The sequence below is a fragment of the Tinamus guttatus genome, unplaced genomic scaffold (assembly GCF_059628265.1).
Source record: "Tinamus guttatus ecotype Peru unplaced genomic scaffold, ASM5962826v1 Tinamus_guttatus_pri_ptg000171l, whole genome shotgun sequence".
Lineage (NCBI taxonomy): Eukaryota > Metazoa > Chordata > Aves > Tinamiformes > Tinamidae > Tinamus > Tinamus guttatus.
In genome coordinates, this window is record NW_028288705.1 from 2439120 (window position 1) to 2456885 (window position 17766).

General features: G+C 43.0%; 1 protein-coding gene across 1 annotated transcript in view; it reads right to left on the bottom strand.

Moving 5' to 3' along the window:
• Positions 1-17766, bottom strand: part of HMGA2 (high mobility group AT-hook 2) — a 108075-nt gene that overhangs the window by 14087 nt on the left and 76222 nt on the right. Inside the window, exon 4 of the mRNA XM_088522980.1 lies at positions 5197-5229. Within this exon, the coding sequence (XP_088379106.1) occupies positions 5197-5229 (33 nt within the window). The remainder of the gene's footprint in view (positions 1-5196; positions 5230-17766) is intronic.

Here is a 17766-nt window from a genome sequence, read left to right on the forward strand (position 1 = left end):
AGTCATCAGACCAACCATTCAGACTCCCTGCCACAATACCAATAGCAAGACATCTTCCTTAGGAAATCACATCACACAGTTGACCTGCAAATGTCTCAGAAAAAGAAAGATGGTAATATCTTAGAGTCCAGCACCCTCCATGAGATCTGTTTACTGCATCCGTGAGGAAAGTAAAAGACTTTTCCAATTTCCTTAAAATCAATTTTAAACCAGTCTCAGAACAATGGTAGGTAGTACAGGCATCTACTTTCTTAGTAATCCTGGCTCTAGTTCGCAAATATGGTATTATTTTTATTTTGTTTCTTTTTTTTTCCAGTTTATGCCAAGCAATAAAATAGGTTGCTTGAAATATAAACAGCAGAACTGGTAAATGTAAAATATAATTTTCAATTTGGAGACACTTTTCATCAGACTTTCCATGACATTTTATCCACTTGTTAAACTAATCTTCCAAATCAGAAAAATGTTTTCTGAATACTCAAGAGGCAAAATCTGGAAGAATTTTGCAAAGGAAAAAAAAAAAGTACCAAAATCAAAATCGAATCCTATCTTGATTAAAAAAAACCTCAAGCCTCAAGTGATGATAATATTGTGAAGTTTCAGAAAAATGAAAACTCTGTGGACACAAATGGGGGAAAAAGGTCAGTAAAACCAGGTTATTTCTTCTTGTGCAGCTTCGTGTGCAGTTTTTTATGCGCGGAAGTGTGACTGCCTTGGGGTAGCTCCCTGTTTGCTGCCCCGGCCCCACGCGCAGACACCGCGTGGCTCCCCCGAGACCAAGATCTGCCCTGGGCTGCGCAGGGAGCCCGGGCTCCTGGGGCTGAGATATGCGGGTGCTCAGCACATGTGCACGTGGCCCCAAGGGCCTGCGGCACAAACAAGATGAGCCCACAGGAAAACGCTCAGCGTTTGCTTTGGAAATTTTATTAGTAAAGAAAAAGCAGCTCAGCCGTTCAGAGGATGTTTTGGAGTGTGTGTAACGCACATCCAGTCAGCCTGCGTTCAAGTTAAGACTGGAAAATAGAGTTTCCTGCCTCTGAGAAGCAGCAACTTTCTGCCTCTCTGCAGCAGTGACCACGGAAGAAGAACACAGACACTCAGCACAGCTTCCTGACCGCTCCGGGAAGGCTAGTAAGAGCCCAGGGTCAGCCGCAAGGGCTGCGCTAGCCAAGCCTTGCTGAGGAGTGACAGCAACATTCCCTGCTCCAATGGACGGTGGGCGGCCTTGCGCGGGGGAAGCTCCTTTCCACTCGCAGCCTCGCTCAGGTCTCTCCCTGGGCTTTCCCATAGAGGGAAGCAGAAGAGCACATGTGATGGGGAGCACTGAAGCTCAGGGAGGTGCCGATTTAGGGCACCTGCAGGGCCACCGCCACAAGCCCAGGCGCTCGGCAGGCCCGGGAGGTTGGTGCTCCTGGGACACATGTGCGTGAGGCAGCTCCTGGGCTCCAGGCGCGTCCTGCTGGGATTTGCTGTGTGTCCTACAGGGCACATGTGGGGGTGCATCTGGAGAACTCGTACAGTTTGGGGTCCTGAGCGTGTATATATAATACGAGTAATGAACATGCAGAGCTTTTTTGATATCAAATCTAAAATCAGGAAATCAGAAAATCAGTAACAGGAACAAAATGTAATAGATATGTATTTTCGTTCCTATTCAGAAATAATATTTTTCATTTTAGCTCTTATTCTTGCTGAAACTTGATTTGTTTGTTTTAAAAGCATCTAATAAATTTAACACTACGTTGAAAAGTTTACCTGTATTTGGTCTGACAGACTGTCTTTCAGACTCAAATACAGGCTGAAGAGACTCCCAAGACTTGAAATTTTAATGGACCTCCCAAAGAGATTATAAGAAGTTTTTCAAAGGACTGTTCCACATTCACAATATTTCTTCCCTCCAGAAATGATAAAAATAAAACATGTCCTGTCTCCAAAAAACTCTGATAGCTCTGATGAAGTTTTCCTAAAAATATCTATTTCCTTTGCATTACTTAAGAGCGTAACTCCCCCATATGGCTGAGGACACAGCTGCTGCAAATGGCTTAAAAACGAAGAAACGGAGAAGTTTCCATTTGGATGACTTATTTGTACACTTCTCTAAGAATATTGCTATATCATACTTGCAAGATCTCGTTGCCTATTCTTTATAGTGAGTGGATTTAAAGGGAGCTTTGTATTTTTGAGATTTATACACATATTTACATGAGGATGCTAAACTTACTGATGTCAAGTGGTTAGGCTTGCTATCTTTTCCTAAGTTCCCCAAGGAAGCCTGACCATGCATGTCAGTGATGATCATAAAGATGCAGACAAGTCATATTATTCAAAGACTTGTATTAACAGTTTGGATGTGTAGGTTTCCAGTGGAATTTACTGTTGCATTTGCTGTCTGTGTGACAGTAAATCTTCAGGGCTCTGGGGATGTTTGAAGATATTGCAGTTCATATAAGCATCTGCATGGCCTTAAACTGGATAGCAGAGACCTATAAGTAGCTTTAGAACACAGTAAAGCTCTACACAGTGCTTAAAACCTGGGAAATGGGGATAGGAACAGAGAGTAGAATATAGAATTCAAAGCCACAGAATTTCTATGAATAGAGAATTTTGTCTGGTTTTACTGATTCTGTACTTTTGAAAAAGGCTTAAAACCAAGAGGTATCTGCACTGGCAATAACAACAACAAGAGTAACAGTGAGGTAACCTAGGACTCAGGAATCTTTGAAAATACACCAAAAATTCAAACTACAGCACTTGGGGTAAAACTTGACCAAGGGTTTCTGCCACTTTTGCCAAGCAGATCATGGTAACATGCTCACCATCACACAGCAGTTCTTGCATGTAACTTCTTACAGTCCCACTGATGAAGAAAGGATACATTTCTAACTTAATCCAGACTGCCACATGGTAAAGCCATCTGGGAGGATATTTTGAAGGAAACAGATGGAAAAGGAAGAGATTCCTCTGAATGTAGTGTAAGATTTACATTATCCTCCATGAACTTCCATGTAGTCCCCATGTTTATATAATTTATCACTATTTCCTTAGACAGCTCAGATTAGGAAGCCTGCATGAGCTCATGTTCTTGTTGTTAATTCTGAGCCTGAACCTTCCTCCTTTAAAGGGAAATTCAGTAGTGTAAAAAGCAAATGGAGAAAGGCAACTGGGTTTAAGAGAAACTCAGCAGCATGAAGTTCCTATTTGTCCCAGGAATTATGCTGCTTTACCTCCCCCTTCTTTCAGCCTCTGGAAGACCCTCCCGAGTGCTTGCTCCAAGCCATAATCTTGGTTCTCTGCCCTGCGCCCGCATCCGACAAAACCGCAGCGTTTCGTCAACATAAGTGTGGGAGAGCAGGGGCCTATTATCGTCGTGAAGGGTTAAAGACAAGGCAGTGATTTCACTGAAAATATTTCAAGCCAAGAATTAAAAAAAAAAAGAAATGTTCTCTGAGTGAAGACATAGCACACAAATATTTTAAAGAGTATAATTTCTCTAGTCGAACTGTGATGACTGGGGATTTCTAAAAAGTGCTCGCTCTCCTTTCATGCATTCTTCTGTGCCTCTTTGTTTTCTATGCAAACATTTCCATTAGTAATGGGAGTTTCAAAGGGCCTCCTCTTCTCCCCCTCTCCCCACAGAGATGCTGCAGAGGCTCCATGCACAAGGTGCTGCATCCCACTGGCTGCATCCATGGCATCCCTGACACAGGGAAGGAAAGGCCAGGCACATCCATTCGGGGAACTCTCACGTTTTGTACGTTCAGATGTTCACCATTTCACCACCACTGAAATCTGTTGTTAGCAAGAGAGTCCCCAATCCCCCTCTCTTTCCTAACCCTGGCCCCAGACCCAGCCTGAGGCCCTTCCTGCTCCCTCCCTTATGCGAGGGCAAGCATCCGATCAACGCTCAGACAAAACCTTTGCAGGAAAAAGATCCTCGGCAGCAAGGATTTCTGCCAGGCTGGGCCATGGGAGAGCAACAAGCCTGAGACCCCATGACACTGGAGGAAACTGCAAGGCGAGCAGCCTCCCTCCTGCCTCATGCGTCTGGCCCCCTCACCCAGCACCGGCCTAGGCCGCCCGACCATGCAGGTGCCACAGAAGGGACATGGGTTTTGCACCCACATGCAGATTTACTGCCACACTGGGCTAGGAACAGCATGATTGTGGCTGTAGCAGTCAAAGGATATAAGTAAGACAGGCAGAGGGAATATCTTTTATTAGAACAACTTGGTGTGTTTTGAATTGTGAGCTGCAGTTGAAGGTTATAGATGGTAAGTCCTCCGGGGCCGATGTTATGTTTCTTGTGTAAGTTGGCCTAATAAAAGACATTACCTTTCCTTGCAAAACTTACCTCACTTGAAAATACTACTACATTTACCCTCAATGTTATCTCTCCCATTAGGAGACATTAATATTATTGTCAGTGCCACTGATTCATCACTGCTGCGACCGTATTGATTTCTTTTGTGGAAACCTGATTCCTGCGCATACTTTTGAGCGTTACATCATTTTACCCCTTTAACTCACAGCTAGAATGTTTTCTGTTCCTTATGTAACAGCTCTTAATTCAGATTACAGTAGACATTACAATAATGTACACTGTACAGTAATGTATTAAAACCATAAGGTGGAATAACAAAAGTAATATTCCCTTGCGAAAGCAGACGTCTTTCCAGAAAAGCAATGGGCCCTTTATGCTCTTGACTCAGCAATCAGTCATGTTCACTGAAGTATGGTAGCACAGACCCAGGGACTGAGGCAGGATGGACCTGTTCCCATACCCGTGCAGTTTTCTGTACTGAAGTAGCAGAGCTCGGGCTGTCTTTTTACACAGAGTGGGTCAGGGAAAGAAAATAGAAGAGACAGCAGAAGTGTTACCCAAGTTTAGCGCATACCTGATGTGTGTGTGTGTTTGTGTACACACTTGCATTATTGTCACGTGGTGGCCACTATAGAAAATGGACATTTGTGAGCAAGAACCATTCAGCTGGGCTGTGGCTTCACCAAATCCTTTGCTCCTTCCCACACACCTCTGGGCTGGAAATTGGCTTGGTGGTCGTGCCTAACAAGCGAACTGCTACCCCCCAGCTCACATTCTTCATGCATTTTCCTTCATTCTTTACAATAAACAAGAGCAGCTGAAACACTGAGGAAGTGTTTATCACAGTCTAAAGAATGTATGTTAGCTTTTCTTACCTGAGCAGGCTTCTTTTGAACCACTTGCTGAGGCTGAAAAGAAAAAGGAAAGCACAGTGAGAAACAAAATTCATTCAGGTCACTTCACAGTGGCTTCAGGAATGCTAGAAAAATATTTGCATCATATGAAGTAAAATATAGGCAAAGTCCACATCCAGAAATGCAATGCTGAACATACCCTGCTATCACCCAGCTTACACTTAACTGTGAACCTTACTCTGAAGTAATTCAAAATATGGTGGATCCACAGGAATATATAATTACATATAAACAAATCAAGATCTAACGTAGACCTTTCTGGCATGCTACATGCTACATGCTTTGCTCTGTTACTTGTCAGACTGAGAGAGTGGCCTAATCCTGTAACCAGATTTTGTTATCTCCATTGACACTATTTATGCTCTGACATCGTGCCTGTGGATGCGATTTCAGGGCCACCCACCATCCAGGTGGTTTGGCGTGCAGGCCAGGAGAGCGTAGCCGTAGCCGCTGGGGGGACACAGGCAGGCGCTGCGCTCTGAAAGCTGCACCTCAGCAAGTCTCTGGTCTGGTCGGTCCCTTCGGAAATGGGAAATACGGTTCCTGGGGAAGTCTGGAAACCCACTGAGCCTCCTGTACCCTTCATCGCATCAGAGCAGAGGAGGAGGAGTAACGATTAATTAACTATCATCCATGCACTTAAAATATACCACTGATACTCTGCTTACACAACCTAGGAACAGCACAAAACAGTAAAAGCACAGATAAAGGATGAAATCCTGACACCGTGAGCACAAAGGGGCTTTTCTTCCTTCAGTGGGACAAAAATCTCTTTCCCCTCACCCCTCACGGGATTTTCTGTTTTCAAAATGCATTAATTGCACCCAGTGATTTTCTTCCTGCCCTTCCTTCCTGCTTGTCTTAATTCTGGCCATGACTTTAGTGCCTTCCTTGAGCAGAAGCCAACAGGCTGTCCTTCTGGATGGCCAAAAACCTAATTCTCATGACATTGTTGTAGGAAATAACTGGAATATTTCTGAATAAACAGTTTAGTGTAAATGGCCTTTCAGAGCAGTATTTCAGTGGGTAGGATCAATGAAAATGTAAATTAAATGTAACTGATTCAATTCAGGCTGCCTACCACAAACCTCCCATTTTAACAAGAGATGCTTTGTTTATTTTCAGTCCTTTTCTAGTTTAGTAGAGTCCTGTTGCTGTTATATTTTTCTATTTATGCCTCAGGCTCAAAGTTCTGCTCTCAGATAAATAGGAGAAAAGAATGTATGATAACTGGGTCCATTTTTAAACATCAGGGTGGATCCTCTTCTTTTCCATTAAATTCCCTTGCAGTGGAGAAGCTATTACCAAGGCACACACTTATTGATGTGTTCTCCAGGCGGACTGCAAGCCCTGCAAGGATTATGGACATTTGCTGCCCTTGGACAGAAAAATTATTTGTTTTAGAGCAATCCCTTATAATTACAGAATTCATTAAGCTCTTCAACAGTCTGCCATTAGTGCTTTTCTGCCTTATTTTCCTTTTTTTTTTTTTTTGCCTGCTTATTACACCTGCACACCTTTGCTTGCAAACCACATCAAATTCACTGCCATTCTTAGAGGCTGACTGCTTTTTCCTGCTCAGAAATCCCCATATGTTTTTGGCAGCTCACTCTGCATTCATGTGACTCTCACACACTGTAGCTCAATGAAATCTTCTGAAAGAGCTGCCAACTCACCAAATTTTCCATGAATTAAGTCCTGACACTTCAATGAGAGGAAAGACAATGTCTGAAACAAGGCCAGCTCTGGCTTTCTGCCTAGTATGTGTCACAGTAATTCTACCAGCTGCCCTTCTACACAGCACTTCATACTTTTCAGACCACCAAAAAGCCCCTTGAATACTTCCAGTGATAGCTGGGGCTTGAGCTGCCAGCATGTTTTCCCAGCCTCTGGCACCCACTGGCTCCAGACTGGACCTAGAAAGTTTCTGTGTGTGTTTGTTTTGTTTTGTTTTTATTTTTATGAATGGCTCTAGCAGGGGACTCTGACTCAGGCACAATACTATACAGCCATTCATAAAAAGCAGAAGGAAAATGTTGTACTTTACCCAATTGGAAATGGTTGCTGATACGGACCAAGTCTTGCAAGAGCCTGACTCATTCAAGACCTTTGCTATCTTAGCACTTAACATCAGGAGTTCCCTGGCAGCGCTTGCTCCCTGCCAGCTACATTTCTAGTGGCTTTGCGAGCTGCAGCGTGGCGCACATCAGGCTTTTGCACTTAAATGCACAGCAACCAAAGATCAAGAGCAGGGTGCAGGCCCCGGACACATCCCGTGGGAAGCGCCCCCGGCTGCACCAAGTGCTCCAGCTTGAGTCAGCGCGGAGGCCAAGCACTGGGGCTCGGGGGCACTGCTCTTCCCGCTGGACTCCTGCTGACCGGCTGATTCACCTGCAGTTAAATGCCAGCCAGATATATCAAGCAAGGCCTGTTCCTGCAAGGACTCCAGTGACTCCCCACTCCAAGACCACAGCACTCAGGTCATCCCAAACCTAAAGAACTAAGGCATACAGGAATGACAAAAAATCCTAAAAGTGCCTCCTCCTATGTCTTTAGCTAACTGTTGTGGATGTGGAAACCTCTTGACACACCAGGGAAAGAAATGCCTCTACCTGCTAAGCTTTGTGTTCACCGAGACCTTAAGGGACCTTTTCAGAACTTCAAAGAAGACACCTCTAACTGAAAAGACTTGCAACCGCATGTTCAACTAGCTGGAAAGAAAGAGAATCTGTCTTGGTTATGAAAAACATTGGAAGCACACAAAAGCCAAGGACAAGAGACTTAGAGGAGCTTTGTACCACAATAAGGCTGTACACAAGCCATGAGAGCGTGGAATTATTATGGATCCCTCCAGAAACCTACAGAGTAGGATGGAAGATGACCTGCTTTGGCAGATGTTGTCTCCTTAACGCAGTGATTCACACGTAAGCAAAGCTTTGTGGAACACTGAACTTTCATATTTTATTTTTATCACAAGTTTAAAAATTGATTATTTTTAATTGAATGTGTATCAGTTGACCTGAAAGCAAGGTTCGCCTTTGTAGGTCAAATACAAGTAGATCTTACATAACTTCCTCGAATCGGTATGATAAGAGAGCTCAAATGTTGGAAAAATCCCATGACAATGTCATTTAAGTGTCTGTCATACAAAAAGAAACATGAATACAGCAGAATCTGTTTTGACAGATTTAAACTATTACGTATGTTAGCTAAGATAAAATATAGCAATTTAAAATTTAATGACAAGATTCCTCATTTTAAAGAGGAAAAAAAATGTCCACAGAACAATGTAGGCAAATCTTTTTGTGGTTTTATCTTTAATTTTAAGCTTTGCATTTTCAAAGCCCAACTGTTTATCATCTACATCACTTTTTCTGACACCTCACCCTTCATTTATTTCAGTTTCAAATTCTGTCACTTGACTTTTTTTCAATGTCTTAGATGCATCTTCACAGCCAAAATCTTGCTCAGGCATTTCTTTGTCACTGACAACACCTATAACACGAAATAACTTCTCCCTATGCCAATAAATACAGATATTGGTCAAACAATTTCTCTGCCTTTTATATGAGAACGAAAGAATAGCTTCCTGTGACATTTATCTTGTACCAGGAATCCAAAACTGCACCAAAATCCACCCATCACACTTCTGACTCCCTGGAGTACTTCTTACCTATGACTTTTCAGAATGTTACAGAAAATATGTAAGGATAAGGCAAAGTCTATGTTAAGTAGCAAGACCAACGCTGGACCACATTTTTCACGATCAAAGATAAAAGCATCAGTTTTCAATGCAAGTCATTCAGCAAAGGCTGCGCCCGGAGCTCCGTGAGCACGCTGCACATCACAGGGCCCCTACATTGTGCAGTTGTAGTTTCCTCTTTAAATGCAGCGTTATGAAGATGTTTGACTGACAGCTCTTGGCAACAGCAACTCTTCCCTTCATTGCCAGAGCTTGACACTGACAAGACGTTCGTATGGGGGTAGCTCTGCTGGTGAGACTAAATGACCATGATGGAAACTAATATCCAGTTAGGATGACATTTATAGTGCTGACAGCTCAGTGTTGTGTGGAGATCATTACAATAATTTCATAGGTCACCCAAACACTTGTAGTTCTAAATTAAAAGATGAGTAAAACCATATTTAGACTTTTTGTCTACATATCCTAGAAAAATCAGGAAGTTCATATTATACCAGTTGAAACCAATATAATCCAAAATAAATCATGTCTTCCAAGCAGTTCCATATGACAGCATAATAACTACTGTTGTGCCCTATAGCTTTAATTGGTCAGAGTCCAACCTTTTCCTCCTTCTCCGAGGATACATTGATGCAGTGCTGGGCTTGGGAGGCCAGAAGTCTGGGAGAAAGTGCTCCCCCCTTGAATAAAGCTACTTTTTGATTCATGACCTGCAGAAGGAACCATCACAGACTGGGGGGGGGATAGCACACCTGTCATCTGCTGCTCTATTCCAGATACACCCATGGCTTTATTTAGAAAGAGGTTTGCAGAAGTGCTTCGACACCATCAATGGCAATGGGGATTCTCCCAGAGGCCAAGCAGCAATTGCCCATGTTTTGGAAACACAGGCCATGAATCCTCTCGCCCGCACCGCCTGTTTGCAGTCAACTGGCAACCGCGGTGTCTGTGTACGCACACTGCTGTGGGTCATTACAACCTAACAGCAAAACCATCTGGCCCTTAGAATTCAAATGAGATTTCACAGTCCTCTGTGCCGTCTCATAAATGAGACTAATAGTAATCTGTGGAGAATTTCTGGCAAAATCTGTGGAACTTTTATTCTTTATTTTCTATCCTACTTGGCACTACTCTGGGGTTTTAATACCAAATACAAAGTCAGGTCATTCAAAAAATATTTATTAGCTTATTAAACTGACCTCCCCTGACTGCTGCTGGAAAACCCTGCAACATCTTGTGAACTGCACAAGTAACTTCGGCTGATGACAAAGTAAATAGCACTTTACTCCCCTTGTTGATGAGAGCAGCAATCACCTTAGCGCTCAAAGGACACAAAGTGAATTTTAATAGTTAAGCGACCAGCAATGAGATTTTATATTTTGATTGGCAAATCCAAAGCAGAGTGCTTCAAATTACTCTTTTGGTAGTGTGAAAATTCAGGCACTGGCATGCATATCCAATTCGGTAAGTATATATATCCAGTGGAAATCAACTGATTTCACTGGGGCTAGAATTTCATCCTTTTTGTTCATAGAGGCTACCTTCACTATAAAAAGTTTAGAACTTGCTACATTTGTGATGCTTTTTCTGTTCTCAGAGGATGAAGAGGATGGCAAGAAATGTGTTAAAAATCAAATCCGCTTTTCTTTTATAGCAGTATCATTCATTATTTTTTCAGTTGCTTTGATCCAACCTTCCTCATAGTGGTAGATTTCTCACAACTGCAAATCTTCGGTAAGAAATCAAAGGTTAGAATGGGAAGGGGAAAATGCAGTTTTTCTTCAGCTGTTAATTCAAGCACAACAATACCCATCTGAGCTTGTCAACAGCGTAATCAAAATTCAAAGCACAGTAGCTGCTAGTTCAGTGTTCTTGATAGATGCTATTAATTTTTATAATCTTTCAGTTGGTGTCAGTTACGTTTACATAAAATATTTAGAGTAGTACAGCTTATGAAATACCCTTTTAATGGGCCTTGTATCTATGGTCAAAGGCTAAAGCAAAGGCTGCACTGGTGTACCCAGCCAACATCAATGAAATTTCAGTACTCTTAAGTTTCAGTTGCAGAAGGATCTGTTGCTGCTGACTGCTCCTCTTCAGAGGCATCTGTGTTCTGCTAGGCTCCCCTGCATTATCAGGTACCTTGCTTTCCTGAGGAACTTTCCTAATGCATTTTATTCAGGTTTAAGACAGCACTCTGCAGTTTTTTTTTTTTTCTGTTAAAATATTAATAAGCACTTTTTTGCCTTTCAGAATAGTTCTGGTAAACAGTTCATCATTCATGTCTTACTGATATGCTCCTAAGGAAACACGGGCTGGGTTCCTTTGCTTAGCTAACTTTGTATCTCTCCATCTATTAATAGCCTTCTATACAGACAGATAATGGGAGGTTTGAGTTAGTCTCAGCAATAGTGTAAGGAAAAGGACTATATTTTATTGGACTAAAATAAATGGTAACTGTTTTACAAAGAAACTATACCCTCATGAGACAGGGATATAAACTGATCAAGAATGACTTAGTTTTAAAACCTTGCAGACTTCTCCACACAAGTAAGTATTGTGCAAATGGTTATCTCTGCACTATCTTGTCTGTTTTGATACAGAAATCCCTGCAATCACCGTGCATTTCTCATGACCCATATGGAAATAATTTTTGGTCACTACTAAACGGGCTAGATCTGATTTGATGACCTAGAGGTGAGAAGCTCTGTATTGCATTACCATCTGTTCCAACTTTTGTTTTAGAGTATTCCCTCTCTTTTTACTCTGTCTCCTCCTGTCAATTGTATAGAAAAAAACAGACAGCTCCCACTTCAGAGACCATTTGCAGCAGTCCCACTGCTGGTGGCTGCCTGCAACCGATCCAAGTTGCAAGGAAGGGATTGGTGGATCTCTTCTCTGGACTGACTGCTTGGGAGCTCCTGAATCTTCCAGCCTTTCCATTGGCCTGAAGTGAAATAACATGGTCAACTGGCCAGTGAAGTATCAGCCCAGACCTTCTGCAAAATCTGGCAGTGATTGGAAAGGGAACTTTGAACCCCAAGGCTTTATAGCTGAAAATATAATGATTGTTCAGGTACCTTATCTCACTCTGGCCCTGTACCTTTATTCTCTGCTAATTTTAAGGTCACAAAGACCTTAAATCGTTCAGTGATTCAATGTATTCAGTATTCGACATAAGCATGTGCTTGGGGCATCTTCTCTCTCCTGAAATCTCTACTGTGGGCAAGTGATACAAAGCCAGCCCCTGCAAATACAGACAGTTGTGCAACATGACAGGAGTCTTAGCTTTTCCCTCCTCCTTTTCACAGTGCAGACCAAGAAGCCTCAGCATCATCACTCCAGCACTTCTCAGAGGCAGCCAATGCCACTCTTCTTCAATTTAGCTGCATGCCGCGCTGCTGCCTCCACAGCTTTGAGTGCCATGTTTTAGCAAGGAACTTCTCACGCAGGGCAGGTGGGCTTCAAAGTGCCAGGAATAGCCCCGAAGACAAACATAGGCCCAGGACAACATCAGCTTTTGGGGTGCTGCGGCACACAGCCCATTTTGCAGTGATATGTGACAGAAGCAGCTGCGACATGTCCACGCAGTACTGAGGTTGCTTCGGATGAGCTCCTGTAGGACAAGTTGCACTGTATGAGCAACTAGGGCACCCACTGAACTCAAGACCAGGGCCTGGTTGTAAGTTCACTGGGCGCTTAATGTCTTAAAGACTCTCCGGGAACAGAGACGGTTTGATTTCACTCTGGTTCACGCCACTGGAAGGGGATATGCTTTTTTCTCTTCTTTTGCTCTGTAACACCCTTTTTGGGTCTGTGAGGCTCCTCCCAGTGTCTTCCATATGGAAGAGCTACAGCCCCCTCATCTCCCCAGACTGATGCATGGACACAGCAACCTAGGCAGCCTCTGCTGCCTTGCTGTTTCTGCCCTCTTAGAGCCATAACGAAGCTGGCACAGAGCTTACGGCCATTCCCAGGCCCAGTGCTGCAATTCTGCAGGACCTCCCTCTCCCATCCAGCCCATTCCTTCCATGACCTCCCCTTGCCCTGGAATGGCAGGGCAGGGCTCTGCTCCGAAGCCAAGGCACAGAGCACAGGGAAGGCCACCCGACAGGGCCTTGCGGATTCTCTGCAGCTGAGATCTGGCCTCAGGCACTTCTCTGCAACGTCTTTGTCTGGGCAGATACGTCAGTAGCCACATGGTTGGCTGGGGATGTTTTTGTACGTCTGGGATATACAGATGTCTGATAGCTGTCTGTCCATTGTACAGATTTGGTAATTATTGCTGCCGCCAGGAAACTGATGCTGCTGAGAGCATCTGTCAGAGAGGCTGGACGGAGTCTGCTGACATCTGGCACAGTTTCATAAAGAAGCCAGTGTCCAAAATAGAAGTACATTTTTCATGTACTTAAAATATATCAGGGGCTTGGTGGCAAACGGTTGTAATTCATTCATTTGCTCACTTGATCTATTTTGGTGCATGGTGCACCATGGTACCATGGTGCATGGTACGTTAAATACTGAACTCAGCTCATACTGCTATTTTTTAATGGGCAATGGGCATTACATTCAGTATGTCCAAGTGAGTAATTTGTAGGCACTCCTTGTGAACAAAAAAGGAAAAAAAAGAAAAAAAAAGAAAACACTTAGACTATATTTCCAGTGTGCTTTTACCATTCATTCTGTAATGGTAATTTTATCATATACATATAGACATCATCGTGAAGTCCACAGGACACAGTAATGTTTTTTTAAAAATGATAGCAAAGCGATCTTCTCATTTATTCAATAAGAACCCATTTGCTAAAGGATTGTAAAGTCAGAGCGTGTCGCCAGCCCATTGATGGCTGCACAAGCACGAATGGTGTCTGTGTGCACATGCTGCTCTGCCTGGGAGAAAAGGAAGGAGGAAGAGGGAGAGAGAAAGCGATTCTGCTCTTGATAAACCTGGTGTAATTTTGGGCTTGTTCTGTTTATGTCTCTGGATAGACAATGAATGAAGCCTAGTCTAGAGAGAACTCAACCATAATTTTTAAAGGAAAATTACCTGCTGTCGAGCTATGGTTATTTAATAGCCTTTTGGAAGCTACATCTGACCTGAAGATCCTATTTGTTGCTTGGATCTAACAACATGAACATCAAAGGTATGTATGTTAGGTATGCATGCAAATCCCCTGGAGCTTTTTTCATAATATTGCAGTAACTTGATACCACATCAAGAATGCAGTGCCTAGAGCACCCTACTCCAACCCGCCTTGCTGGTACAGCTTAAAGCAGTTTCCTTGTTCACAAAGCACCATACGCCACTTGGAAAGGAGCCTGGTTTTAAATTGTAACTGTTGCTAGGGAGTTCTCGTGAGCGTTTGACCAAACGTAGCGCAATCCAGATAATCAGACTGCTTGATTATTTACTCTTAAGGCCTGGTAAGTCCTTCTATTTTCTGTTGTTTCTCTTATTTGTTTCTAAGTGACAACGCAAACTAATTGTTCATTTCGGGAAAAGAAAAAAAAAAAAGAAAACAAGAGCTAAATCCTGTCCTTGGCTAAATTCTGCCCTTGGTTAAAACCTAGTTGCAGAGTCTACTCGAAGAAGTAAATTCTTCCCGTCTTAGTCAGATTCTAATTTTGCTTGGACCCTATGTGGTTTGAGGGGTGCCAAAATGCTACAAGTTGGTAGCATCTGTGGCTAGGTGGTCCTGGCAGCAGAGGAGAGAGCAGCTCGCTATGTGGAGGATGGCGGGCCTCCAAATGCTGCTGTGGCTGGCACAGAAAGACGTATCCTTCCTTTCTGGGAATGAGGCACCAACCTACCACGTGGGGCGGAGAGAAGCTTGATTTGGAGCAGAGCGCAATCTGCCTCCGTGAGAGCAGGAACTGGCAGCCATAAGGCAAAGGACCCTAACCCTTACAAGACTGCCTTATTGCTGTTGTGTATTTGGCTTTTATCATGTTCTCAAACCATGCGCTTTATTGACATATTTGGGGTTTTTGCATTTATGTCAAGGGCACTGTAGCCTTTCAAAAGAGAGAGATCAAGGAGCCTGGTTAGAAGGACTGCCCTTGTGTACTGTGGGTTTTTCAGTTATTAGGGTGGGATGCATCTCACAGGCATTACAGGAGTGCTTGTCCTTCTCACATCCTGTAGAAGAAGCCACAAGCAGAACCTCTTGACTGCACTGCCGCAGGGAGCGGCAGATTACGCCCCTTCCCGCAAGCACAGCAACACTCTGCTGCTCAAGACGAGCAGGATCCACAGCGGCTCATGCCCTTCCCAAAGAAGAGCTCTATAAATCTCTCAGCACCGCAATCTGTGCACGATCAGGTCTTCCTCAAATGGACTGCCCTGAGAGCAGGACAGCCAGAACATTCCCTGTTATACAAGCACTGCAAGGGTGGGGGACAGTGATGGGATAAGGAGCTGCCCATGCCTCTTCGCCTTTCATCACCTCCCAGGAATGTCTGCCCTCAGGGATAATTTAGATGGGTTTACATTAATAAATGTGTGGCCTTTACAGCCATGTTTTTTAACTTTAATTCCTGTCTGCCCTTGCTGGCACATGCCCTTGGCAATTTGTGGTTGTTTTGCTTGTTCGGCATCATATAATTATCCTTTATTACTGCATCTAGATGTTTTCTTATGGTTAAACAAACACAGAGCTCATGAAAGTGATACAGTCTAGCTTCATTTTGGTTAGCATATACTTTTTTTTTGTAAGTAAGTCCTTGTTTTCCTCGGACAAAAAGATAGTGTTTTCCTATCCACAAACTGATAATTTCATGAATCTTCCAGATGCACCATCACAGTTTCAGAAAGCTTCCTAACTGATGAGAAATCTGTGCCTTCGGTAAAAGCTCCACATTAGGATATTATTAATGAATGTTCTGTACCTCAGAGTCAACCCTTCAATGTCACGTAAGCTCCAGACATTTCCCTGTTTAGCATCATGTTGGTCCCCTCCTTCTCATGACTCTTAAGTGTCCCAAGTCTCAACTTTTGGTTTGGGGTTGGTCGAACGGACTCTTATGGAGGCACTCAAGATCTCTATGCTCCACTCAAGCTATGGTTTAAGGCAGAAACACACTTCCTTCACATCTGTGCCCATTCCATGACAAGGTTATGTCTGTAACAACTAACGGAGATGAGATCAGATGGGTGAGGAGGAGGTTCCATGTGGCTTTGAAGAGAGAACACAGCAAAAAGAAGCTGCTCTCTGTCCAGAAATAAGGGCCTTCAGGAAAGAGGCTGCAGGGTAGTTTTGCTCTGCAGGTAGTTTTGGACCTTCTTCACCTACAGCACTGGCCTTCAATATCTGGGAGCACACTTTTCTTTTGGGCCAGAGTTTCTTATCTCAAGCCACGTTAAGCTCCACGTACGGGACTGCCAGCATCCTGGAGAAGTCTTAGGGGTGCAGGAGTTATGAAGACCTTACCAGTGAATCTCAGAGACTTTGGGGGCAAAATGCATAATAAATGCAAACAAAAATGCATACACTGATCCACATTCTGTAACAACACAGATAGAGACAAGTATGTCTCGTTCCTAAACTACAGAACTAATTGTATATCAATAACCTGTTGATATATAGTGGACAAGGGCTTACTCCAAGCAAAAGAAGTGCTTGGAGCTCCTCAGTGAAAAACATTAAGCAAATCTCCTCACTAGTATCTCTCATAGGGATTTTCTTTTTCCAAATATACTTTTCTTAACTCACACTGACTCTTTTGAAATGGAAATCTAACACATTGCGAGAGAACCTGTGGGACCTGTAACATTGTGTAAGGGGTCATATAGGTATTATTCCTTGGTTCAACAAGAGTATTCTTACAAAAAGCTTAAGAATATGAATTAATCATGAGATTACAAAAAATGATCACTACTTTGAAATACATAATCTGCATATTCTTTTCATCTCTGCAGATCCCAAAGTCATTTACAAACTGAAAGTGATATGGAGACCTTATAAAAGGATCTGTTTCACTCCGTATTGAAATTCAACCATTTCTGGGATTAAATCTGGCAGTTCTTTTAACAGCACAAGACAATGTTGCCTGCAGTTAGGGTATGAGGTGAAGAATACCGTATCCAGTAAGTGGCAAGGAAGGAAAGATGTAATTATCCAAATTGGAATCTGGCCAAGACACAGGGGTCAATACTCCTTCTCTTTTCAAAAGTGCCACGGGAGCTCTAATGACCACAAATGGTCAGGGACTTCATTTTACATCTCATCTGAAAAGCAACACCTCCAACCACACAGTTTTCCTGAGTACAATGCAGCGGCATTCATTGTAAGTGGATCGGAAAGAACCGTAGCAGGTGTTCTTGGAGATACACAGTTTTGCTTCCCAGAGAGTCTACATCTGACAGCTCAGGGATATACACACACCCCTTTTACAGCGCCAATGTGAAAACAGAACGGGACACTGGCACAAGACGGAACTCTGCTTGCATTGGATGCATTTATCAAAACCTGAGATCACCCCCAACTCTTTTCAAAAGAGCAGTATTCATCCCATGATCATCTCGTGACTTGGCTTCTGCTGTCTTGAATACGGACTTTTAAATCTATGAATAGCCAGTAGCCAACACAACTTTCCATTGTGGTATTAGTCCTGATGCATTCTGCACAATTTACTAATTATTTAGCTGCTAATTATATAGTTACTAATACTTACCAAGGATCAGTTAAGATGCTGCAATTCAGTTGTGTTAAATATCTCGTAAACTAAAATCTCACAGACTAAAAATTATTGCAAAATCTTACAGATTTGGAGAGACGAATTTGGTGCCAACACATGCTAGATTTTCATAGAAGGCTTACAAAAGTTAT